The sequence below is a fragment of the Daucus carota genome, chromosome 3, assembly GCF_001625215.2.
Source record: "Daucus carota subsp. sativus chromosome 3, DH1 v3.0, whole genome shotgun sequence".
Taxonomy (NCBI): domain Eukaryota; kingdom Viridiplantae; phylum Streptophyta; class Magnoliopsida; order Apiales; family Apiaceae; genus Daucus; species Daucus carota.
Window position 1 is genome coordinate 62,658,779 of NC_030383.2, and position 23,974 is coordinate 62,682,752.

The 23,974-nt window shown below is 34.7% G+C and overlaps 5 protein-coding genes across 6 annotated transcripts; 3 read left to right on the forward strand and 2 right to left on the reverse strand.

The window, feature by feature from the left end:
- Positions 1–63: 63 nt before the first annotated feature.
- LOC108212905 (patellin-4) lies at positions 64–2,126 on the reverse strand. Its single transcript, XM_017384616.2, has 4 exons — positions 1,095–2,126; positions 898–1,022; positions 656–797; positions 64–518 (listed from the first exon to the last, which is right to left on the reverse strand). The coding sequence occupies exons 1-4, from the start codon at positions 1,854–1,856 to the stop codon at positions 249–251; spliced, it is 1,299 nt and encodes a 432-aa protein (XP_017240105.1). The 5' UTR covers positions 1,857–2,126; the 3' UTR covers positions 64–248.
- Positions 2,127–3,607: 1,481 nt separating this feature from the next.
- Positions 3,608–8,781, forward strand: LOC108211098 (mitochondrial ATP-independent inner membrane protease subunit 2). Its single transcript, XM_017382604.2, has 5 exons — positions 3,608–3,767; positions 5,302–5,474; positions 7,070–7,253; positions 8,253–8,359; positions 8,444–8,781. The coding sequence occupies exons 1-5, from the start codon at positions 3,696–3,698 to the stop codon at positions 8,523–8,525; spliced, it is 618 nt and encodes a 205-aa protein (XP_017238093.1). The 5' UTR covers positions 3,608–3,695; the 3' UTR covers positions 8,526–8,781.
- A 730-nt stretch (positions 8,782–9,511) lies between these two features.
- On the forward strand, positions 9,512–12,071 carry LOC108210837 (rho-N domain-containing protein 1, chloroplastic). The gene is made up of 2 exons (XM_017382265.2): positions 9,512–9,680; positions 10,846–12,071. The coding sequence occupies exons 1-2, from the start codon at positions 9,650–9,652 to the stop codon at positions 11,943–11,945; spliced, it is 1,131 nt and encodes a 376-aa protein (XP_017237754.1). The 5' UTR covers positions 9,512–9,649; the 3' UTR covers positions 11,946–12,071.
- Positions 12,072–13,072: 1,001 nt separating this feature from the next.
- On the forward strand, positions 13,073–18,723 carry LOC108210601 (U-box domain-containing protein 3). 2 transcript variants are annotated; one of them, XM_017381960.2, is made up of 5 exons: positions 13,073–13,257; positions 14,970–15,250; positions 15,391–15,507; positions 15,824–17,704; positions 18,275–18,723. In XM_017381960.2, the coding sequence occupies exons 2-5, from the start codon at positions 14,975–14,977 to the stop codon at positions 18,338–18,340; spliced, it is 2,340 nt and encodes a 779-aa protein (XP_017237449.1). In that variant the 5' UTR covers positions 13,073–13,257; positions 14,970–14,974; the 3' UTR covers positions 18,341–18,723. The 2 variants fall into 2 exon arrangements, with proteins under 2 accessions (XP_017237449.1, XP_063946308.1); XM_064090238.1 differs by having other exon boundaries at positions 13,129–13,257; positions 15,141–15,250; positions 18,275–18,562.
- Positions 18,724–20,570: 1,847 nt separating this feature from the next.
- Positions 20,571–23,499, reverse strand: LOC108213755 (protein CUP-SHAPED COTYLEDON 3). The gene is made up of 3 exons (XM_017385542.2): positions 23,421–23,499; positions 22,916–23,184; positions 20,571–21,201 (listed from the first exon to the last, which is right to left on the reverse strand). Exons 1-3 carry the CDS (start codon positions 23,464–23,466, stop codon positions 20,734–20,736), a joined length of 783 nt encoding a protein of 260 aa, XP_017241031.1. The 5' UTR covers positions 23,467–23,499; the 3' UTR covers positions 20,571–20,733.
- Positions 23,500–23,974: the final 475 nt, after the last annotated feature.

The following is a 23,974-nucleotide window of genomic DNA, read 5'->3' on the forward strand; positions in this document are numbered from 1 at the left end:
CTGTCGTCTGTAATTACAATCTGCAGACTTAATCTTGTGTTTAAGCTCCAAAGATGGCCCTTTAATATGAAAATTTCTAGCAAGAATGTGCATATCAAGAACTTTGTTGATGCGAGTCTTATGCAGTGGACAGAGCCGATGAATCTGTATATTTCTCGGTACATTTCACAAGGATTAAATATTTACTAAGCAAAGAGTTCTATCCACAATACAGACTATCAAAAAGAACATGAAGGCACATGTTTCTCCTAATCATTTTTTGTCCATGTGAAATTGGTCACAGTAGGTTGAATCAAATGCCTACAGAAAACTGTTTTGTTTGTGTATGTTGCATTTTCAATTTGTATAACTATTTTCCCAGGTTCCCTGACATGAAATGAATTTCTGATAGTTTTTCCCAATTTCTTTTCCTTCTGAATCAAAATCTGATAAGAGCAATCGTCATCCGGGACAAATTCTACCTTGTAGCTCACCTCGAATCCAACCACAGTCAAGTCCCACAAAACAGTCATTCCCGCCTGCTCAATTTCAAAACATCTTTCTAATTAGCGTACGTTAATATAATCTCACTTAATCATACAAAAAACATAACACTAGAGTTCTTGTATGAGTACTGACAAAAAAAACACGTAACACTAGAGTTCTATTATATTACCTTATTTACTGGAATCTGAATACATTCCTTGGTACCAGATTTCACTCTTCGGTTCAGAATTTTGTGGTTAGAGGGGAATAACTCGTCGCTCTCTTGTTTAAGGCCACCATACTGAACTGGCAAGTCTTCAGGGGCTATAAACCTTCATGCACATGCAAAATTTAGTGCAAGTTGAATATGTGCCACAACTAGATCTTTTTGAACTTGAAAGTATAGCTCATAGCTGCAAAAACATTTCTTACTTGAGAAGGGTCTTGCTGACTCTAAATGGCCTCACAAAGATAAACTTCCCGTAATTTCTGTTTGTCAAGGTCCGAACTTGTAATGCATGGAACGTCAGAAGCCAGAGGGGAGCGTTTAAAATTAGCTGTTATAATGAGATGTCATATATAAGTTTCTGTTCGAATATTTTGAACTTTTTAACTTAGAATTCACTTACATGTCGATATATGATTCCAGGATAATAATCTTGAAAAAGAGCCAATGTTTTCTTGTGCAGGTTGGGGAGCTCCTTTATCAATGGAGTTGGTGCATCCTTCAAATCTACTATCAGTATGATAGAATTTGTGCCTCCAGGTTTAAAATCTATTGTCTGGACACACCTTTCGATGAATTGTATGTTCCATCTCAAATAATCTTCATACTTGTCGTCTGAATTAAATCTTTCCTTGTACAAATCTTTGTCCTTGTAAATTCCATAAAATTTGTAACATAAAGACTGGCCTTTGATTGCCTTTGTATCGCCAATACGTCCAAGTCTATCAAGATCAGAACCAAGTTTTTCTTGTAGAAGTTCTTCCATGTCAATTTCCATTCGCCATGTTAACGTTCTTTGGAGCAAGTGGAAGGCCTCGGAGACTTTGAAACATCTAGCTTCCAAGAATTTCATCAGAACAGCATCAGTTGCCTCATGGCCTTTGCTAGGCAACAATGGAACACCCCAAATTTTAAGCTCTTTAAGATATTCTTCATCCTTTTTAGCGTGTTCATAGTGAAACGTCTCTTTTTTTAAGATGTAACCGTTCTGAATTGCATCTTCCACTTTGGACCTAAATTCATACAACACTTTCTTCTTAGAAATTGTCATGGCCAGAGGAATGTGGTATTCTTTGTATGCTTTTTCCTGATCAATTTCATGTACATTGTATATGGCCTCATCCTTGTAAGTGGATTCCGGGTGTACTTTTCCCTCATGCACCATCTTATCACTCTCGTGCTCTACGTCTTGATTCTAGCTAGGCACCTGGAGAAAGGCAATAAAACGCAATCTGGATATGACTATCAAGGCCAGAATACGTCGCAAATGTTATGTTGGGGTCCTCTCTGGTTAGTTTTCCGGCAGATGCACATTGCATTTGCCGGTGGCCTAACCCAGAGGGCCCAAGTACCTTACAATTTGAGTTTTTTCCAGTGCCCTTTCTCATGTTGAACAGGACCCGAAAGATGTTTTATGAGGGGGTGGTTTTAGGGTCAGTAGAAATTTGAAATTGCAGCCACTAGTTACTTGGCAATAAATTTAGGCTCCTGGTTTGAACATTTCTTACAAGGTCAAGATACTTAATAAACAATAATAATAAGTTGGCAAAACTGGTGGTTATAAGTATTAAGGGAAAATCTTACAAAAGAGAGTCTTGTGCACCAGATACGACCTTTAAACTATCATGAAATAAATCCCGCGAATCTTGTGCACTCTACATGACCTTTAAACTATTATGAAATGAAACAAGCGACTTGCCTCGTGATCTTTACAGGCAACTACAATGTGTACACTACATGTCACCATCACCTAATCTAGGCAATGTAATAACAAGATGCCTGACAGATGATGATAATGCCTGATCCAACTGAATTATACAATTCTATACCAAAAATTTAAGGATTACAAACTATAATCAACTCAAAAATAAAAGATACTGTAATAATCTTAATAAGATCCGACATAGATAACAAGCGTTGGGACCATGTCCAATTCATCTGCCTTCCCCAAGGACTTCTGTGATTTTTTCTATCACTGTCCAGGCTGCCAACATGCACAGATAAATCGACATTCTAGCATCACCACTCAGATCACCTCAATCTGTCTTTCTGTCACCAATGTTGCCCATTATGCGCGATAGGAATCAGCTCTGGCGACCAATTAACATCTGCACTACTATATCAGACTTCTTCTGCTTCACCACCAGACAGTAAGAAGCATCAATTTTCTCGCGTCTCGAAATGAGTAACCTGAGCTCATCATGAAAATACAGAGCCTCAGAAGGCATTGCCTTATCATACTCAGTGCAAGATCCTCCTGCAAACACAGATTAATTTGATATTAACGGATAATAAATATCTTTAAGACTCATAAATTGTTATTGCAAGCAAAAATTGGTTGGCCCATTTTATTTATTTGTTAGGTTGAGGAAGGGCTCTGCTAGGACTCAAAATTGACACGTTCCAGTCTCACATGACATCTAAGCTTTTCGAGTTGGCAAATTTTTTGCTCTGACCATTTAATATGATAAAAATTTGCTTGACAAAAAAAATGATAATAATTTGAAAAATATTAAAGAAAACATATTTAAACAGTGATTAGAGTCATATAATTTGTGAAATTGTTTATTTCCTTATTATCACAGCTTATTATTTCTTTTGTTAAATTTAACAAAATATAAACTTTAACAAGAAATTGAGCTATTTTATTATCCAATTCTATATGAAACCTTGCAAAAAGAATCTATATTAAAGAAAATAAATAATCATCAAGAATTCCTTCAACACTTGTTGTGAACAAATTAAAAAGTATAACATATTTTGTTCACGACTAATATTACAATTTACAAGAATCTCAATAAATTAGTACTTGATACATCTAAAACTTATATAAATTGACATGGTTATAAAATATATAATATATATTAAAATTAAAATTGGATAAAATAATAAAATAAAATAATTTGAAAATACAATAGAACAAGAAGCACACAACAAAAGGGTTTAAGCAAAAGGGGGATGCTGAAGAAGCTTTGGTACAAATAACATTCTCTGCCCAATTGCAATGGTTTCTCTCTCCACTTGGGTCCGTTACATAGCTAATAAGCTTGAATATTCTGTCTCTCTCAGCTGGAAGGTCTCTCTCTCTCTCTCTCCCCCCCTCTCTCTTTCTGTATTTGTTCAAATGGGGTTTCTTGATTTCTTGATATTTATGTAAAGATTGCATCTTTTTGATGAAATTAGTGGTTTTATGCATCTGGGTATTGATGGGACTAATGGGTTTTGTTGGATTTGTGTAGAATGGTGTGATTCTTGATGTTAGGTTGCATTTGTGTAAAGGGGTCGAATTTGAGAGAGTTATGCGATTGCATTGACTTTTTTGTGTTCTTGCAGAGAAGAATTTTGTGCTCGTAATGCTAATTTGTTTGCTGTTTGTTTGTTGTGTTTGGAATTTTTTAGTTATTGCTGTGTTTGCCATTGTGTTGTCTGTAACTAAGACTGTAACTAAGTCTAATAATAACCCTGCTCTGCATGACTCTCTAAAACAGACACGGCTTAATTAAGCCCAATTGTCTCAGTGATCTCTATTACATTGCTAGTATCATCAGTTTGGCTTATGCGTTAAACTGTTTCTCGGGCGAAAGTTTTGGACTTTAGTCGGTTGTTTGATGAAAAGCTTCATAATAGTATAGGATGGAACTTCGTTGAAGTAGAAGATTCTTAAAGTAGCCTTCTCTTAAGATTCTAATACCTTAGAGTTTTGGCAGATCTTGTAATCGCGTGATATCAAGCTTAGGTGTGCTGAAATTTCTAAAGCTTGATCCCCGATATTCTCAAATAATCTATCCTCAGATTGAATGTTGACCCAAAAGATGGAATTGTCATGGTTTTGGGCCTTGTGGCATCCTCCACAGGACTTCAAATTAGCGATATGGTTACGTGGCCTAGAAAAGCCATAAGGTTTTGGCTAAAATATGTTACAAAGTTAATATTAACTTACTCAGATAGGTGTCTGTTTCCTACTCTATAGAATTCAACTTATATATCATATTTAACTTATAAGTTAAAGCTTGACAAACAGACAAAAATACTGTTAATTCTTATAGTTCCCATCAAAGAGACCCACTAGTATGCTCAGCACAAAATGATATGGTATGTGTAGTCTTTTACGCTACTAACCCTGTCCATGTTGTCTCTTTGTTGTGAGTTTTAATTCGCAAACAGAAAGAAAGTAAGTCTTTAATATGAAGTTTTGATTTGATGATCATAGTTGACTGATATCCACTGACTTGTGTCTATTATGATCTTAAACAATGGCACTTACTATTGTCTTGCTAGCTATTTGATTTTACAACAGATATGGTTTGGCGTATATGGATATGCCATGGTTTTATTAATTGCAAATTTCAAAATGTGCTTTGCGAGTTGTGCGCTTTTTGTGAGTATGTTGTTTGTAAAACTGAGCACAACCATTACCAAGTACTTGCAAGGTGTCAGTTACTTAAATTAAGGTGGATATTGACATATAGACATTTAACAGCCGTTCCCCTCGTAGACTTGGATTGCTAATCTTTATATGCCTGTAGCCAGTGTACTGTTGGAGAACAAGTATTAGTGAATGTAGGATTCTACTTATATTTATATCATGGTGAATGATTTCCACAACACAGGGGTATCAAGGAGGACATATAACAAATACTGAAGTTGGTGATGCCGTATGGAAAAACTTCTTCCAAGGAAAGTTGACTTATTTGCATTGGAACAAAGGTCTAGAGATGGCCCCCACTATAGCAGAGGAAGGCGGAACTCTTCTTGTACGGAAACTGCCCACACCCAATCCAACGTAAGTTCTTATGAAAGTAAAAGTTACTCGTATCTGTTTACTTGTCTGCATTAGTTTCTCCTGCTTGGCGTTGAGGTCCAACTTATGCAATTAGATTCCATTTTGATGTTTGGATCAAGGTTTTATGGAGGTTATCTAGTTGAACATATTATTTACAATTGATGAAAGATGTGGTTATTTATGTTGTGGTTTCATCTATATATCATCATTTAAGTATGTTATGATCGATGCCAGGTTATTGTCAACCAAAGACTTGAGAATTCTATGGGCCTATTTGTTTTATCTTATACAAGTAGTATATTACTTAAAACAAGTTCAAAAGTATTTTAATGGACAGTTTTTTTAAAATGTTAATGAAATTTAGGAGTTAGTTATAAGTTGAATTTCAAGAAGTAGGAAATAAGTACTTATGTTAATTAGTTAGTTACAAAAAATTCGTACTCTAACTTGACAACAATTATTCTTGCACTTTTTAATCGTATCCCCCTCCTTTCCTTTTTAAGCTTCTTTCATTGAAGTGCCCACTTATTATGATCTTACCAAATATAATTCAGAAGACTATCTTGAAAGATAACATATATTTTTTAGAACAGGTCAGAATTGGAAATTAAGTCATAGTAATGATGATAATGATAAAAGACAAATTAAAAGGATTTTTTTATCTAAAGAAATTGTAAGAACAGAAAGAGTAATAAATTATCCAGACTGATGATAACTTATAAGTTGAAAAGTTGTCCTACTGCTGCTTCTAAGTGATGAAATAACTCAAGTAAAAAGTAAGTTTTCTGAAGGTAAGCCAAATGACCCCAAGTGCAGGTTACCATCTATGCTTCATATTTTGCAAATGCAATCTAATGATTGAGCGCTTGGGAGTCTATCCCAAACTCTGTTATTATCAGTATGAATCCTTGGGATCAAAGCCAATAATTACAGGATGGATAACTAATTATCTGTGTGTGATGTCTTGCATGAATATACTATCAGTACCTGCTATAAGGTTAGTTTAAGGAAAATCCAAGCTCACCAACAAATTTTCCTAGAAGTTTTTATTACTCCCTCCGATTCTTTTTACTTTTCTTGTTTGATATGCCGAGATTCTTCATAACATGAGACAAATTACTAATTTACGTCTAATCTATAAGACTGAATATAATCGTGAGTGATTTTGTTTGATTCGTATTCATAAGTACTTTAATACGGTGATGTTTTCATATTTAATACTAATACGAAATTAAAGATATTAACGATTAAAAGTGTGTGTTGGCAAACGTGATAAAGACAAAGAGGAAAAGTATTAAGAGACGGAGGGAGTAATGTGTTCCGACTTGATAGTATATTACTTCTAAGTGAATGTTTGTGCAATATGTAATTACATGTAAGAAAGTTTGTGTTCTTTTACCTTACTAAATTAAAAAAGTGTCTTCAGTTTTACTTTTAACAAGGACTTAACCCCGGTTCATCCCCTTTTTGTAGCATTGTATAGAATATTTGTTATACAGTCAATTTAATCACCTTTCTGTTGTTGGTATTGATCTGGTCATTTGTGCACTTGTACCTCTCTACCTTTAGCTCTGCTGACTGTATGTTTCTGACAGGCAAGTTTTCGTAGGAGATGTTGTAGTTATGAAGGACCCTGAAAAGTCAGAGAATCATCTGGTTCGAAGACTGGCTGCCGTTGAAGGTTATGAAATGGTGTCAAAAGATGAAAAGGAGGAGCCTTTTGTTTTAGAAAAGGATCAGTGCTGGGTGTTGGCCGACAATGAAAATTTAAAGCCCAAGGTATATGCTACTTTTACATGAAAGATCTGAGTGACAGTGTAGGAAGAAATTCAGTTTTTTTTTTTTTTTTTAAAAAAATATTCATAAAATGGAGTTCCATTTTTTGTTTCCGTTTAATTTAATATTTTTCATACGTTAGCATGTTCGGGTTTGAAACTGTAAAGTAGTACATGGGTGCTGCTTCCTTAATGCAGTCATGTTGTCTATGCACTCAAATATATGATATGAGAAACAAGATTCTATGATTACTCATAGCTATATAGGGAATTTCCAATAATACCCATAAACCAGTTGATGTGAGCACATATTTTTTTCTTAAGATGCTGTGCATGCAAAGTAGATATGATAAATGCCATGATCATAAGTTTGAGGGTAGGAGTGCATGTGGGAGAGAAAGAGTGATAGTTATGGTCTTATGGAAGTAACATGGATCCCTAATCAACAAAACAATTTTAAGTGGATGCTAACTTTAGTGGCAATGAAGTACCTGAGATTCCCCCCTCCAACTCTAATTTCAATGAAGGAAGACTAGAATAATTTTTTTTTTTTTTAATATCTTGAGCCATTTCCCGAAGATTGCTGAATAGCGGGAAGCAGTGGATCTGCTAAAAAGGATGGTTTGAGTTGCTCACGCGAGGATTCCACCGATTTGTATTAAATGTTGCTGTAATAGGATTTTGCAGAGAGTTGACTGTAGGCTTAGAGTTTCATATGTTAATACATAATGTTGCTGATGCAAAATCGAATAACGTAAAAGTATAATTTGACTAATAAAGTAGTGGAACTTAAGGTGCAATTCGGTAACCTATCTCCACAAACTCCTGTCTAAAATACCAAGTTGTTGATGTAACCTAATTCCAAGTATCATATTCATATTGGATTGAAGCAATCACTTTTCAGTATTCCTAACTTCAAGTTGTTTCCAAATTAGAATGACAATATAAGGTGGCATGTGGTTGGCATCTATATATTTCTGCACTCACTTTTTTGCAACTGCAGGAGGCCAAAGACAGCCGAATATTTGGGCCTGTTCCAATGACTGACATAGTCGGCAGAGTCATATACTGCCTGAGAACAGCCGTTGATCATGGTCCTATTCAGAATAGGTGATCTATTTAAAATTAAAATTTTCATGTATGAACATTGTCATATAAACCTTATAGTTGTTGATGGTTGCCTACTATTTGCAGTAATTTTGGAATGAGGAGAGATTCACCAGTATTGGAAGTTGAATTGGATGTCAATGAGATGGCTAAAAATCACAAAGCATAGACTAAACTCGTTAAGAGAAAGCTATGACCTTACATTGCATGTATTTCTTTTTCCTTTTTATGCCCGTTTTAGTCATTAGACCTTTTCTTTACGCCTCAAGAAAATAATGTGGAATAAAGGTTTGTAATGATATTCTATTGCTGAACAGCTGATATATCTTTTATTCCTTGACCAGCTGTTACAAGTGGATTTGTAATGTTGGCTGTTGTTATCACTTGCTTTACGGACTTGATATGTTTTGAAATTGGTATTGACATTTTTGGTGTTGTTATTTCTACTGCTGCATTGACGGTATAGATCCGGGTAGCTTTGTTTTAAATTTTCGTGCGTTCAGAAGTGAACACGGGGAGCATCAGATAAGTTGACCGGAATTCAGATGGATATATTGATAACCAAAGAGGCTTTGTTGCTGATGTTAGTATTGGTTTTAGAATGTTGATGGCTTATTAGCTCTTCTTGGTTAGCCTTCCATATTTATGCAGGGTGTTCTCAGTTATAAGGTTGAAGTTTCTTAAATGTTACAGCATTGCAATTGTTTGAAAGGTGACAAATTGTATGCTTTGAAGTAATACTATTGGTATTGAGAAAAGTATTGCTCAGTACAGTTAAACTCTTTTCAAACAAATATTGGTATTAAAGGAAAGTATTATTTTATCGAGTTTATTAAATTATGAAAGATGCAAATAAACAGTCTTTATTATATTTTGAAAAAGAGGTATTATTTTAATAATAATCATTAGTTTATCTGAGCTATAAATCTTTATTGATAAATGGATATACTCGAAAAATATGCATCTCATATACTTATCGAAAATTTAATTATTAGAAAATAATCATTTTTTCTTCAACAAAAAAATAATTAATTTTGATTTGAAGGCCAAATAATGTGTACAAAAATTAAATTCTAACTAATATTTAACTATTGTTTCAAAAAAAAACTAATATTTAACTATACTCTCACATTTAAAGAGACTCTCGATATAAATAACCAGAACACGTAGCACTTCGTTTACCACTGAAACACAAAACCCCACACGACGTCGTCTTAAACCATTTTCATTCCAAAAAACCCTCCATCACTGCGAAACATTTCTTGAGATTTCAAACAATCTGCAGAAAGGGTCATGTCTATTGCGCATCCTCTTCATCTTAATGGTACACCCATCTTTTTATTTCATCAAATTGTGTTTATTTTCATGTATATAATAATATTTACATTTCTTTCTATTAGTTATGCGCGTGTTTGTGAATCCAATTTGTTATGTATATATGTATGTATATGTTTATTCCTTGTTATATATACCTGATTTTAGATTCTGGGTTGTGTTGAAGTTGTTTTGGAGCTGAAGTTTGAGCTCTTTGTGTTGCACACCACCTGTTTGATGGGGTTCCTCTGTGAAGGATTATATGTAATGTGGCAAAATTAGTTGAGGGCATGGTTTATTTCACCTGTTATGTTTCGTGTTGAATTATGAGTATGATTTGATGGTCAGAGACACAAAGGGCTGTGTAATTTTATCATTTAATCTTATAGAGTACTAGTTAGTCATTGAGTGTTAAATGTGATATTTGGAATTGTTTAGATTTAGGGGTTTCTTGTTTTGAGTAGGAGCTGTCAATTTGTTGGTATTCACATTATCGATTTCTTTAGTTAAATGAATGTTGTGATAATTTTGTTCGTTGGGTTATTACTATGAATTGCTGTGCGAGTACCAGTTTTCTTCTTGAAGGATGGGTGGGAGCATGTTTTGGAACTAACATTACGCAATTGCTTATATTAACTTCCTTTCCGCATTTGTGTCGTTTCCTTGCACTCTTTAAAGTTTAAACCAAATTACTGCTACTCTAAATAACATGTTCGGGAGAATGGTAGTGAAATTTAAAATACATATGGATGATTTTTATTGATAAGAGGTACTTGTTAGAAACTGGGAAAAGTAAAATGTGTTGCTACAGCAATATGTAATTATTGTAATCTTTTACCTGCTATAGACAAATTATGATATGTGACAGTTATGAATTATAGTGCTTTCATTTACCTTTGGAGTTATTAATGGTCATGTCAATCAACCCTTCCTCTTTTAAGCTGTAGAAGTGTCTTTTAAGGTTATAATATAATGTTATGGTCTCAGTGCTTGAGCTTGAATTACACTTTGATCTCCTAATATTATGCACGTTTAATCATCATGTTTCACTATTTCAAGTTTTAAGAAGTTCTCTGGTTATTGAATACTATAATCTAGAGTGCTAGATATGGTCTTCTTCATTGTTGTATTTTCCTATGTTATGGTTCATCTGATGGCAATTCTCCTATATTTAGGACTTACTGCAGGAGCAGTCAATATATCACCTTGTTCATCTCGAAGTGATGGTAAAAGGACATCACAGATTAAAATTCAATCTCTGAACTGTACTTCAAGGAGCATGTCTTGTGTTTGTAATGCAAGTTCTGGTAGTTACAGGAGAAACCCCGACTTTCCAAAGCAAAACAAGCAGGGATTTTCTCGCAGTAGAAACAAGCAATTTGAAGATAGAGATGGCTCTGACAATCTTGAAGATTCTGAAATATTCCCTTCCAAGAATGGGGCACTGCATTCTATGTCTGGTAACCCAAAATACCAAGCTACAGCAGCTCCAGGCCCCAAGGAGAAAGAGATTGTAGAGTTATTTAGAAAAGTGCAGGCCCAACTCCGAGAAAGAGCTGCAATCAAGGAAGAGAAGAAGATTGAAGAACCACAAGTACAAGCTAAAAAGAATGAAACAGTTGATTCTCTCCTCAAGCTCTTAAGGAAACACTCAGTTCAGCAGGGGAAGCGAACTAATAATAGCTCTGTTAGTAGTAGTAGGGATTTCATACTGGACCAGCCTGAACTTAATGGTTCATTTACAACAGGGAAAAGCTCCAGTTTCTTCAGACCAAATAACGATGAGAAAAGCAAGTTCCAAGAAAGTGAACCCTCGTCTGTTGGCAGGCCCATGTCAAGTTTTCGACGAAGATCTCCAGTCCCTCAATTTAAGAAACAACCCACTTATGTGGAGGAAGATACTGTGAGTTCTATCACACATACAAATCAAGAGGAGAAACAAAAGGACACTTCTTACCTTGAGCATGAAGTTGAGCATAAGCCTATACTTAAATTAAAGGTTGACCCTGTTGGCCATGATGATTCTCGAGTGGAATCTGATTCTGCTTTTCCTGAAGGAGACCTGTTTGGTGAGATGTCTGATGGTGAAATGACAGAAACTGATGAAAGCAATAGCGATGAGGATGCAGATGAGCAGATTTTGAGCAAGGACATAGACTTGAGCGGAATGAAGCTAGTCGAGTTGAGGGCTTTAGCTAAATCTCGTGGCATGAAAGGTTTTTCAAAACTGAAGAAACAGGACCTCATTCAGCTTTTAGCTGAAGATTCCGTATGATCACCTCTATACTTGCAGTAAACACATTAATTTGCTAGGCCATTTTGAATTATGATATATTTCATTTAGAGGAACTGTCTTTGTGATGTAGACTTTTGCTATTAGTAAGATCTTTCTTTTTATCAAGGTGCCATCTTCTGTGATTGGTTGTGGACAAGACATGATAAATTGATAATCTATGATTTAAGTTGATCCACTATTGAAGGCAATAGTGGATGTGCTTGCTTTTACTTGTTTTTTCTAAAGCTACCATGTCAAAACCAATATTAAGCTTACAAGTCCATTGTATCATAGTTTCCTTCCCTTATTCTGGAAATGAGTTTTCCTGTGATTAGTGAACTACTATTTCCCTCTGTTTTTTTTTTAAAAAATTCAAGAGATAAAGGCTACTTGGTTATGCTTTAATTTCATGTAATAGGTTCAGAAACATGCATCACATCATTGGTCAAGTCACAAGTGGACCATATTTAAATTGTGCAAGTTGAGAGTAGGAATTACTTCTGTCATAAATGTGCAGGCAAATTACCTAAGATATCTTTCATCTAATTAAAATAAAACATAAAAAGGTGACCAAAATTACTTAGAATATTTAATAACATTCTATTAAAATTTATATGTATTTCAAAAAATGCTGTTAAAAGAGGAAACTTTGAGTTTTTTCCTCACAAAATGAGAACTCATCATTTTAGCAAAAATAAAATCAAACTAGAATATGATGAGATAATCTAGTAATAAAAATTATTTATGACATTATAAATACTTTTTGAATAAATACTTAATATTAAACTCGTTTATTCCAAAATATATTTTCAAATATAAAATTACTAACAAGCATACACAGCCTAGAGTCCAAACCATCTAATCACCAATCATAACTCAATCCACCATGCATATCATTTTGTTCTATTAAATACAACTCCTACAAAAAAGAAATATTAAAAGCTCCTGGACTTTACTCTTTCTAATCATAGATAAATTTGATTCCTTAACACCACCTTTTCATCTCTCTTTTAATATTCTTAATCAAATCATTACTATAATCTTATTACACAAACAAACCCAACAAATCTGCAACTACAAGGCCCCACCAGTTTCCCTTTTCAATTTCTTGATTTTTATTAATATTTATTTTGTCTCAAAATGAAACACTCAAGAGAGGGTTGGCAAGAAATATATTTTGAGAAGAACAGCACAACTGGGTCTTGAAAATTTACAATTTTTCATGGAATTCTGGGTGAAAGCTCCTATCTTTAATGGGTTCTTCAAGATCTGCTGAAAGATTCAATCTTTAGCTCAAGTTGCAACATTTGAGGTTCATATGATTCAGCTTTCTTTTTTATTTTTGTAGTTTGATATGATTTTTCCGGGTTTGTTGTGATTGTATGTACTAATTTGATGGGTATAATTGTTTTCTGGGTGTCTTATCTGGATTTTATGGCGGTCATTTGCTATATATTTGTGTTAATTTTCATGTTAACAAGGAACTGATAAATACCCAATTAGACCTTGTTACAATACCCAAATGTTGATCAAGGTTATGATAAGAACTTGTAGTTTATCCACCCCTGACAGCTAACATTTCGACCCTTTAGGGAAAAAGAAAGTTTCACAATTCTTGACTTGATTAATTTAATGTTTTCGAGGTGGGGTTGGTTGAGTTTATTCTTGAGGTTCTCTCGATGTTGAATTACTGTATGTCTTTCTACTCATCTATAGTTCTGATACTGCATAGCCTTGTATGGAATCAAATGAACTAGTACTGGTGATGATGATCATGTCAAGATTTTCAAGGCTTGTAGTTTGTATTTGGCTATTTGCTACATAAATTACTATACGAAAGCTCCAGCTTTGTTTCTAATGTCTCTTTTGTTTCTATTGAAGTAACTATACGTGCACACACTACTCTAAAAGATGGATTGAAGTTAATGTTTGTGGGAGACAATATTTAATATATGCATCTGTTTGTATATGTATATGCGTTTTGGGAGTGTATATGTTTGTTAAATGTACTGTTACTTGTAACTAAATTTCACTTTAAGTAGTTCATAATTTCATTATATCGTATCTAAACATCCTTGCTATCATATCAATTTGTTTTCCAATCATTGATATGGCTGAAGTTGTAAAAGAAAATATAGATAGAAAGAAATGAATTTGAACTAATTTATGAATAGGTACATAAAAGCTATATATACTCCTTCCTCGATTTAGTTCTTTAGGTTTTTAGTGAGGTTCATTGCTTTAAGTCTTGAAATCAATATTGCTCATTCCTTTCTTCCACTGATTTCTTCAAATTCTTATCAATTCTTATCATATCTTTCATAGTTTGCACTTTCACTTCTACTTCCTTATCTTACGCAACTTATTTTCTTCATCAATTTTCATTTCATTCTCGCATCATGCCATTGCTTTCAACTGAACACAACCTTAAGATATGTTTTCATTTATCCAGATGTTAGACTGCTAGTAGTGATTGCCAGTGTTTTCATGTATATATGTCAGAATTGTAAGTTTATTTGTTATATGGTCTTTTTTATATATTTAGCTAGATTAAAAGTATATCTAATCATTGATATTTATTATGGTTCCTAGCTACTCAAAAGATATGTTATAAATTCAAGTTCCATATTGAGTATACATAGCCCTAAATAATAAATACAACAAGATCTTGACTTTGATTATAAGTTGTGTACCCTGCAGAGAACTTCAAACTCATTGTAAATATACAATGATTGTTTAATTGCTTTATACAATTTCTGGTATCTGTCTGGCTATTCCTTATAGGTCATATGATGCATATTATTAGAATCAAGAATTTGATTGTACTATTAAACTTGAAAATGTCCCTCTTTATAAATAGGCAAATTAAAGGCTGCTCTTGTGATTACAGAGATGTTTGTACCTTAATCCGTTATTTATGTTGCTGAGAAATAAAACTACTTAAGCCAAGAATCTGATACTTGTTTCAGATTTTTTTTCCCCTCTGGCTTGTTCTGAGTCATATGCTCTGTTATATATTATCAGGTCAGATGGACACTAAGTCTGTAAGCTGTCTCATTAACACCATTTCCCGATTTCTCCATCTGCTCTCATCATTTGAAATGAAGAATATGCCTGCTCAAAATGGTTATAGGAATATAGCCAGCTCACTGAAGATCTTGAAACTAATTCTTGATAATGTTGTTGAATCAAAAGTGAGTTCAGATGAAATTCTGTGTAAAGAGTGTGAGATTCTGGATGTAGCAGTAAACGAGGCTAGGGAGTTCATTGAGAACTGGTCTCCTCAGATGAGCAAGTTTTGCAGTGTGAGTACCCTTTTTCCTTTAGAAATTGATTCCTTGATGCTAGACAAAAAGAAGATGCCCCTGTATTAACAAGAAGTTTGTGCATCACTAAAAATTACATTGCTCACCTTTTTCCTTATTTTGGATTGTAATCTCTTCAGGTCCTCGGGGGTGAGCCTTTGTTGCTTAATATCCAAGGCTCTTCAGTCCGTATTTCTCATATCTTATGTAGATTGTTAGAGTCATCTCCGTCCTCATCAAGTTTATCCGAGGTTCAGGTATGGAAAATGCTGTTTTTTGGCCCTTATAATTTTCAACATTGTAGAATTTTACTGCAAGGCCTGGTAAGAATTTAAATCCCTGACCTTAAACGATGTTGCTTCTTTACTAGTCCTTCCCTGGATTGGATTTGCAACCTCGGGAACACATGTGGAAATAACATTTTACTTTGTAGAGTTTTCCTACATTTTTTACATTCGAGTTTTCCATTTACTGTTTAATCTAGTTTTATTGCTGTGGTAAAGACAAGTCGTCGTTTCTGTGTGTCCAATATAACTAGTCATGTAAGGAACTAATGTTGGTATTCCGTTTCAGCATTGTAAGCAGGAATTCCAGTGTGCTGAACTGAAAAAAATATCAGAACCAATTGAAGATGCTTTAAAGAGACAACAACGGGGATTGGCTCCTGATTCTGATAATCTATCAATTATCATAGAGTCTCTTAGCTTGACTGCTGACCTGGAGCTGTTAAAAGAGAGTATTGCATTAGAAAAGGAGAGGATGAAGGCTGTGACTAGAAAAAGCCAAGGGGATATAAATCTTATTAGTCAATTGGTAAACCTTATCTCTGATATCCGAAATTGTTTGGTTAAGTATGAGATCTTTAAGTCTATTAATGGAATTGCTGTCCCTCTATATTTCCGTTGTCCTTTGTCACTGCGACTCATGTTAGATCCAGTTATTGTGGCCACCGGTCAAACCTACGAGAGGACCTCCATTCAGACATGGTTGGATCATGGGTTAACGATATGCCCTATAACCCGACAAATGCTCTCGCACACTAATCTTATTCCAAATTATACAGTTAAAGCTTTGATAGCAAATTGGTGTGAGGAAAACAAAATAAATCTCGCAGAGTGTACTAGAGTCGTCGCCAAGACCCCCAAAATGGAAGCTCTGTATTTGCAAGATGCCATTAGGGATGATCGCCATCATTCACGAGACAGTAGCAATTCCTCATCAAGATCATCTCTTGAAGTTAATAGCTTCGAGAAGCCAAGGGTTAACGGTAATCCTGGATTTAGTGAGAAAAATTCTATTAGTAATGATTCAAATAAGTTTGACCATTCATCCCCCGAACAGTCCTGCCATCATAGTAGAAGTGGATCTGCTTCTAGCCAGATTACTAGCGCTGGTTATGTACCCACAATATCGTCTGATGGATCAAGGACTTCCAGTAAGAATAAGGATGAGCGTGATTTGTCTGGAGAAATGACATCTGAATGTCAATCTTCGTCTTCTTCTAAAAGGAATGTCAGCCCTGCTCCATCGTTGACAGGGAAACAGTACCACAGCTCAAACGTTTTGGTCGAAAGGTCTGCTGGTGGAGATCGTAACTACCCAAGAACGCTCTCTATGCCATTGGATTCAGGATCTAATGATCTGACTACAAATTCTCATGTGAAGAAACTGATTGATGACCTGAGAAATCCTTCTAGCGAAGTGCAAACTACAGCTACAGCAGAATTGCGTTATCTTGCAAAACACAACCTGGAGAATCGTAATATTATCTGTAATTGTGGAGCTATTGAACCATTAATTTCATTGTTGTACTCGGATGTGAAGCAAACCCAAGAACATGCTGTAACTGCGCTACTGAATTTGTCAATTAATGGAAATGTTAAGACCATTATTGCTGAAGCTGGAGTTATTGAACCACTCATCCATGTTCTTGAAACAGGAAATTCAGGAGCCAGGGAGAATGCTGCAGCAACCGTGTTTAGCATCTCAGTGATAGAGGAGTACAGGATAAAGATTGGTCGTTCTGGGGCAGTTAAAGCACTGGTTGGTCTTTTAGAATCTGGTACTTTAAGAGGGAAAAAAGATGCTGCAACGGCATTGTTTAATTTATCAATATATCATGAAAACAAGGCTCGTATAGTTCAGGCTGGGGCTGTAAAGCATCTTGTTAAGTTGATTGACCCTGAATCAGAAATGGTCGACAAAGCTGTTGCCGTACTTGCCAATTTATCAACAGTTACAGAGGGGGGTTTGGCAATTGCACGGGAGGGAGGCATACCATCATTAGTTGAGATTGTTGAAACAGGATCACAGCGGGGTAAAGAAAATGCTGCCACCATATTGCTGCAATTGTGCATTAGTAGTCCCAAATATTGTCGTCTGGTTCTACAAGAAGGAGCAGTCCCACCTCTGGTTTTGCTATCCCAGTCTGGCACAACAAGAGCCAAGGAGAAGGTATGCTGCTTCAATCAACTTCGTTTTATATTTTATATTTTCTCTTCTGTCCACGCTAGTAGTATCATTTTGTTAAAATCTATGTCAAGTATTGTCAACTTTTTTTTTTTAATCTAAATATTCAAGGCACTATATAGAACCACAAGTTCTTCACTCCTTGGCGGATCTACTAAAATCCCTTCTAACTTGTACTCTCATATATGTAGTTGCCTCGAAGAATGAATATATGATGTCTATGTTACTGCACTGTGGTTTCTTTACTTTGCGGTTTACCTAACTTAGATATGTGAAAATACCACTACCTCTGTTTTTTTTCATTTGACGCTTTGACTTTTGGCACACACTTTTAAGTGCTTTGACCGGCTAGTTAAAATTATTTTTTTCTCAACAAAAATATATAATCAAAATTTTAAATCACAAAAAGAATCAAACATCAAACAAAAAATATAGAGGGAGTTCAATCTAACGAGTAAAACTGGAATATCATGGTTGTTTTATGTTTCTGGTTCCCTGTTTACCTCTCATGTTCAACAAACAAGAAGATGATAAGAGTTTATAATATTCATGCAGGCTCAACAGCTTCTGTGTCACTTCCGCAACCAGCGTGAAGGGGGTTCAGGAAGAGGAAAAACATGAAACAGATTCCTTTGGTACATATCGGCTGTTTTTTCATTACTTTTTATGCGAGTTACTGCCTTTAGCGTCATTCCATTATTCTCTTTCATTCTAAATATTCTTGTTCCTAGCTTTAATGCATCTGTAATGTAGTGAGATTTAGCGAGCTCGATTCTTAAAGTTTGGATTTCATCAAGCCATCAAAAGCGTAGTTGATTTATATCATGTACTTAATTTAGGTCATAGCTTGTGTTTCCATATTTTTTGAAACTAGTATCTGTAGATATGTTCTGTCTATTGTCTGCTGAAATTCATTTGGTTTCACGATTTGATGAGGTTCGAATGGAACCGGTTGTATTGCAAAACTTTCTTTATCTATGTTGGACGTTGAGTCCAATCTATCACGGATCATGCAACGTTCATCCATCTTTCACTTCTTAATACCAGACTGTCTAATGTTTTGAAGCCTGGAACGCTATTTCTTGTAACGTTTCACTACAAAACGTCAGACCGTGTTATGTTGTGTAGAGATTTTAGACCTAAACACAACATGATGTAATATTTTCTTCCAAATATCTGGATTATCCGACGTTAATAAGTGATATTTTGGGTCATTTCTCCGGACTCTGGTATTTTGAGATTAATTGTGAAAATGTGATATATGGGCATTTTCTAATGTATGTTTTGTTTAGGTAAGAATGGATGCTTGGTTTTATCAGCTCTACTGACTAGCAGATAAACAATGCAAATGTCCAGATTTTGAAATTATTTATTTTTCTGCAAAAATAATTATTCATTAACATACTTCGATAAATAAGTTGACTCGAACACAATTTGTCAGTTCTTTTTTTGACAATTTTTTTGACAAATATGGCTTATAGCCTTACAAATGAGTATTGTTCTGAGCCAGGGTCGAACCCATGACCTGGGACGATAGAGGATAAGCCCTTAACCACTAGGCTATCCAACCGTGCTCATTTATCAGTTCTTTTAATACTTCCAAATATATATATTATTTTATTAAAAATGGGTCGAAATCGATTCGCTCAACCAGATTTTTTGAGATCATCGAGGAGGCAACAGCCACACGATCATATTCTACCTCAGTAAGAACCCTGCTAGACTTTAGAGTTCAACCCATAGGAATCCAAATGGATAAAGGCCTGTGTTAGAAGCAATGATCTCAATTTCAGACTCTTAGAGGGGTGTATTGGATTGGGATTTTAAAGCATTTTTTTGCATTCATGAAATCCGAGGGTATTCGATTGAGATTGTTTGAAATCCATTAAAATCTTGAGGTATTAAATTGGGATTTTAAATTATGCTACAAAATCTGGTGGTATTTAATTGGGATTTTAAATTATGCTTTAAAATCCGATGGTATTCAATTGGGATTGTTTAAAATCCATTAAAATCTGATGGTATTCAAATGCTGATGGATTTTTTTTCATTTCATAAAATGATGGATTTTGTGGCATTCTTCGGTATATTTTAAGTTTTTTGAAATCCCATCAAAATCAATGGGATTTTGAAGCATTGTACCTAAATCCCATCAACTCTGCGACATTTTATCAAGAATCCGCACAAAATCAAAATCCCATACAATCCATTAAAATCCATAGACTAAAAACAATCCATTAAAATCTCAATCGAATACACCCCCGTTAATTTTGTTCTATTTTTGAACTGTATACTTTAGTTCTTCTGTTAATCACTATACGATTTAATAAACAATTTCAAAATTTAAGTATATACTAGCGTTAAACCCGTGCAAAGCACGGACGGCTATATAATTTTAAATTTATTATATATAATTTAAATTTTAACATCATTTTATTAGTGTTTTATTAATAACTATTATATAATAGTAATATATATTAATGATAGTAAATTTATTTTTTTATTTTTTAACCAATTATAAATTATATTTAAAAGAATGACTGTTTAGAGATCTAAGACTATGAGAACTCTACATGTACCAGATTTTTTTAGTTATAAAGTGAATGATCAAACCAAAATTTTGTACGAATACAAATTATACCCATAGCTTAGTATAGTATAGTATAAATAGTTAAGCTTTTGAACTGTTAACATTATTTAAATATGTTTATTTTTCTAAAAAACAATTCGAAATTTTGATAACATACGCCTTATTTATTAAAATAGAATAAAAAACGGAAAAAATGGGATATTCACAACGTACAGTGAAACTAGAAATTTTAAGTAACGCAGTAATGTAGAATCCCAGAACCCTTTAAAAAAATCCAAATACATAGCAGCCTTTAAAAAATTTCACAACTATTAACCTAAAATCCTAGATAATCCATTTTCTTATTTTCATATTATCCTAGATAATTATTAACGCTAATTAATCATTGATGTACTTAATCTTGTTTGATTGCTGTGTGATTTATTTAATCACAATGTCCAATCAGAGAAGGCATGCAGCAGTCATCTTCAAATTTCATGTCCTCCACACTTGAAGCCATTCCACCTCCCATATAGCTCTCTGCTTCAAACTCCATGTTTAACAAGAATCCATAAGGATCTTCTTCATCGCACGCAGACTTAAGCATGATCATTTCGTTGAGATGATTCGTGTGAATTTGATGAGAAAGATGAAGGAAATTAGGGTTTAATTGTGGAACTGTTGGGAGATTATTAGGGTTTTGGTGATGAGGTGCAGGGCTTTGGGAAGTTGTGATTTGGTGGAGGTGATAATTATTTTTATTACAAGCAGCTGGAAGCATAATTTGAGGGGAATGAGGAAAAGTGTGAGCACCAGCAAATTTTGCCTCAGAATGATACACATTTTGTGGGCTTAGTTGACTGTTGATTTCTGTCTTTGATTTGTAAAAGACTCTGCATAGCACCCAATCTTCCTGCATCATATACACAAACACCTATCAATTGGTATAGAGTATGTGGTAAAATAACATTCTTTGGTACCCTAACACCTCAAATTCAAATGATCCGGTTATCATCGGAGCTCTAGGATAGAGGTCTCCCGTCATGCTACAATACAAACCACTAAAATATAAACGTAATTAAATAGAATGAGAAGGGTTTTCGGGCCGGGGATGGACCCAAAAATGAGCCTCGACAGGTTTAACTGACGTCTAGTAGGGTCAAGGAACAATAATGGACATTCTAGAGCTTGGGAGGCTAGTGGAGCTGGGATGTATTGAGTAGGGTTTGAGAGTGACCGCTATATTAATGACATATAGAAGGTGAGTGACATTGTTTAGTAGTAATTTTTCTTATTTTGTGTCTAGAGGTTAAAACAAAGAATTTGAATTAGAAAAATCAACGCAAATATATATGGATATGTTGTAAGCCCCGCAGGAAAAAGCACGAGGCATGTCGGTGTAAATATGCATGCAAAACATCTTGTAACATGGCTTGTTTCTCAGATATTGGTGAAATGTGTCCTCTATCTATGTTACCAAAAGTTGTTTTAACAATGTTATAAAGTTGGACAGAGTACTTCTGATATGACTAGAGCTACAAAAAAAAAAGGGAAAGAGAAATTAAACTCGGTTCGGGGTTTCTAGGAAGTTTCTTATAGCAACAAACGAAAAAGAGAAAGAGAAAAACAGAAATTTGATAAGATTTGTGTCTTCGATTCGGGTTTTCTAGCTAGGAAGTTTCTTATTGCACTATATAGGGATCCCTTCTCAGATTGCGTGAAGTACAGGAACGGGGCTAACCTAATTAAGTTGAAGTCGTTGAACATGAAATAATTATATGGATTTTTTTTTTTCAAATTCCGCCAAATCAGGAGAAATTAGGGTTAATAGGCAAAAAAATCACCGAACTCATGATCAAGTTGCAATTGGGTCACTGAACTCAAAAAGTTTGCAAACAGATCACAGAACTGGATTTAACTTGCAGTCAACTCACTGAACTAATAAAAATTTGCATTTAGATCACTGTGCCGTTAAGTATCAGTTGACTTTAACGGAATCCGTTAATAAAAATTGAAAAAATATAAAAATTCGCTTTTTTAAAAACTCGATTTTGAAAATTTAAAACTTCGAAAAAATCTGGAAATTTGGAAAAAGTCTGAATTTTTTGGATTTCCAGATTTTTTTGAATTTTTGAATTTTTTACAAAATTTTTAGATTTTTTTCGAAGTTTTTACATTTTTCATATTTTTTAAAAACATTCCATATTTTTTAAAGTTTCTTCAAAATTTTCAGATTTTTTTTAAGTTTTCATAATTTTTTGAGAAAATTGAATTTTTATATTTTTTTCAAATTTTTTTATATTTTTTATTATTATCTTTAACGGATTCCGTTAAAGTCAACTCATTCTTAACGGCACAGTGACCTAAATGCAAGTTTTTATTAGTTCAGTGAGTTGACTGCAACTTAAATTTAATTCTGTGATCCGTTTGCAAACTTTTTGAGTTCAATGACCCAACTGCAAGTTGGCCATGAGTTCGGTAATCTTTTTGCCTATTAACCCGGAGAAATTATATATATTTTAAGCCTCGATGATGAGCATCCAAAAACTATCGGTACTGAAGGTGATTAAAATTATTTAAAAAATTAAGACATAAAATGGATACTGAAAACAGCAGGTGATTTTTACCTTGGGAGGGATTAAAGGATTTTCGAGACGAAATTCATGCATGATCCAACCGGTTTTGACGCCATTAGGAGCCCTATTTTTGTAGAAGACCAGAGTCTTTCTCATCCCAACAATGCAACTATTAGTCCCGGGATCCACCACTGTACGATCTTTTCCGGTGGCTTTCCAGTATCCAGAGGTGGTGGCTCTATTTGTTCGGAATCCGGTAGCGTACTTGCGGTCTCTGAAGCTGAAGAAGTACCAGTCTGTTGAATTCAGCTTTGCGGCATCTTCAAAATCAGAAGAAGAATATTACAGGTAGATATTTATTAGACTACTAACGGTGAACATTAAAAAAAGTTGAAAGTATTTTAGCTACATGCATAGTGATAATCGAAGGTGGGGTACTGACAAACAATTGGACAGAGATTCTGGAATTATTAGTAGTGTTTTTTTTCTTGGAACAGGGCAGATTTGATTTGAGAGAAAGCTCTGGTACTTTTTATATTAGAATAATTGTCCTTACGGTGCATAATTAAATTATATGATCCGTGGCCATTGCTACATGACATGGTGCAGCAGACAGCAGCATGCTTCTGTAGCAATGCAATTAGGAAAGGAACCCAGACTCGCAGACGGAGAAGGATATACGGATCCAGAGGAGCTGTCGGAGGAGGAACGCGGGGGGACCCCCGAAGCTGGTGCTGATGCGGGTGCCAATGCTATTGCTGAAGGATGCCTAGCTGTTCGGAGCGATGCTAGTGCTCTGATCTGGGGCGATGCCTGTGTGTCCGGAGCGGTGCTACTTATACTGCTACCCAGGGCTGCGGATGGAGCTGCTGGTCCCGATTACAGATGTTCAAGCATTAGATTAGTTGGGCTTTTATATGTGTTTTGGAATATTGTGTTTAAAAGTTGGATTTGGAATTTTTGGTTGAATGCTTGTTGTGTTGGCCCGTGTAGACATATAAGTGTGGATGTTTGTGTCGCAAGATACCAAGTTGGCTGGAAAAGGGAAGTTGGAAAGGGGGGATCTAGAGGGGGTATCTGGGAACGGTGTGGTAAGGATGAGTGGAGTGT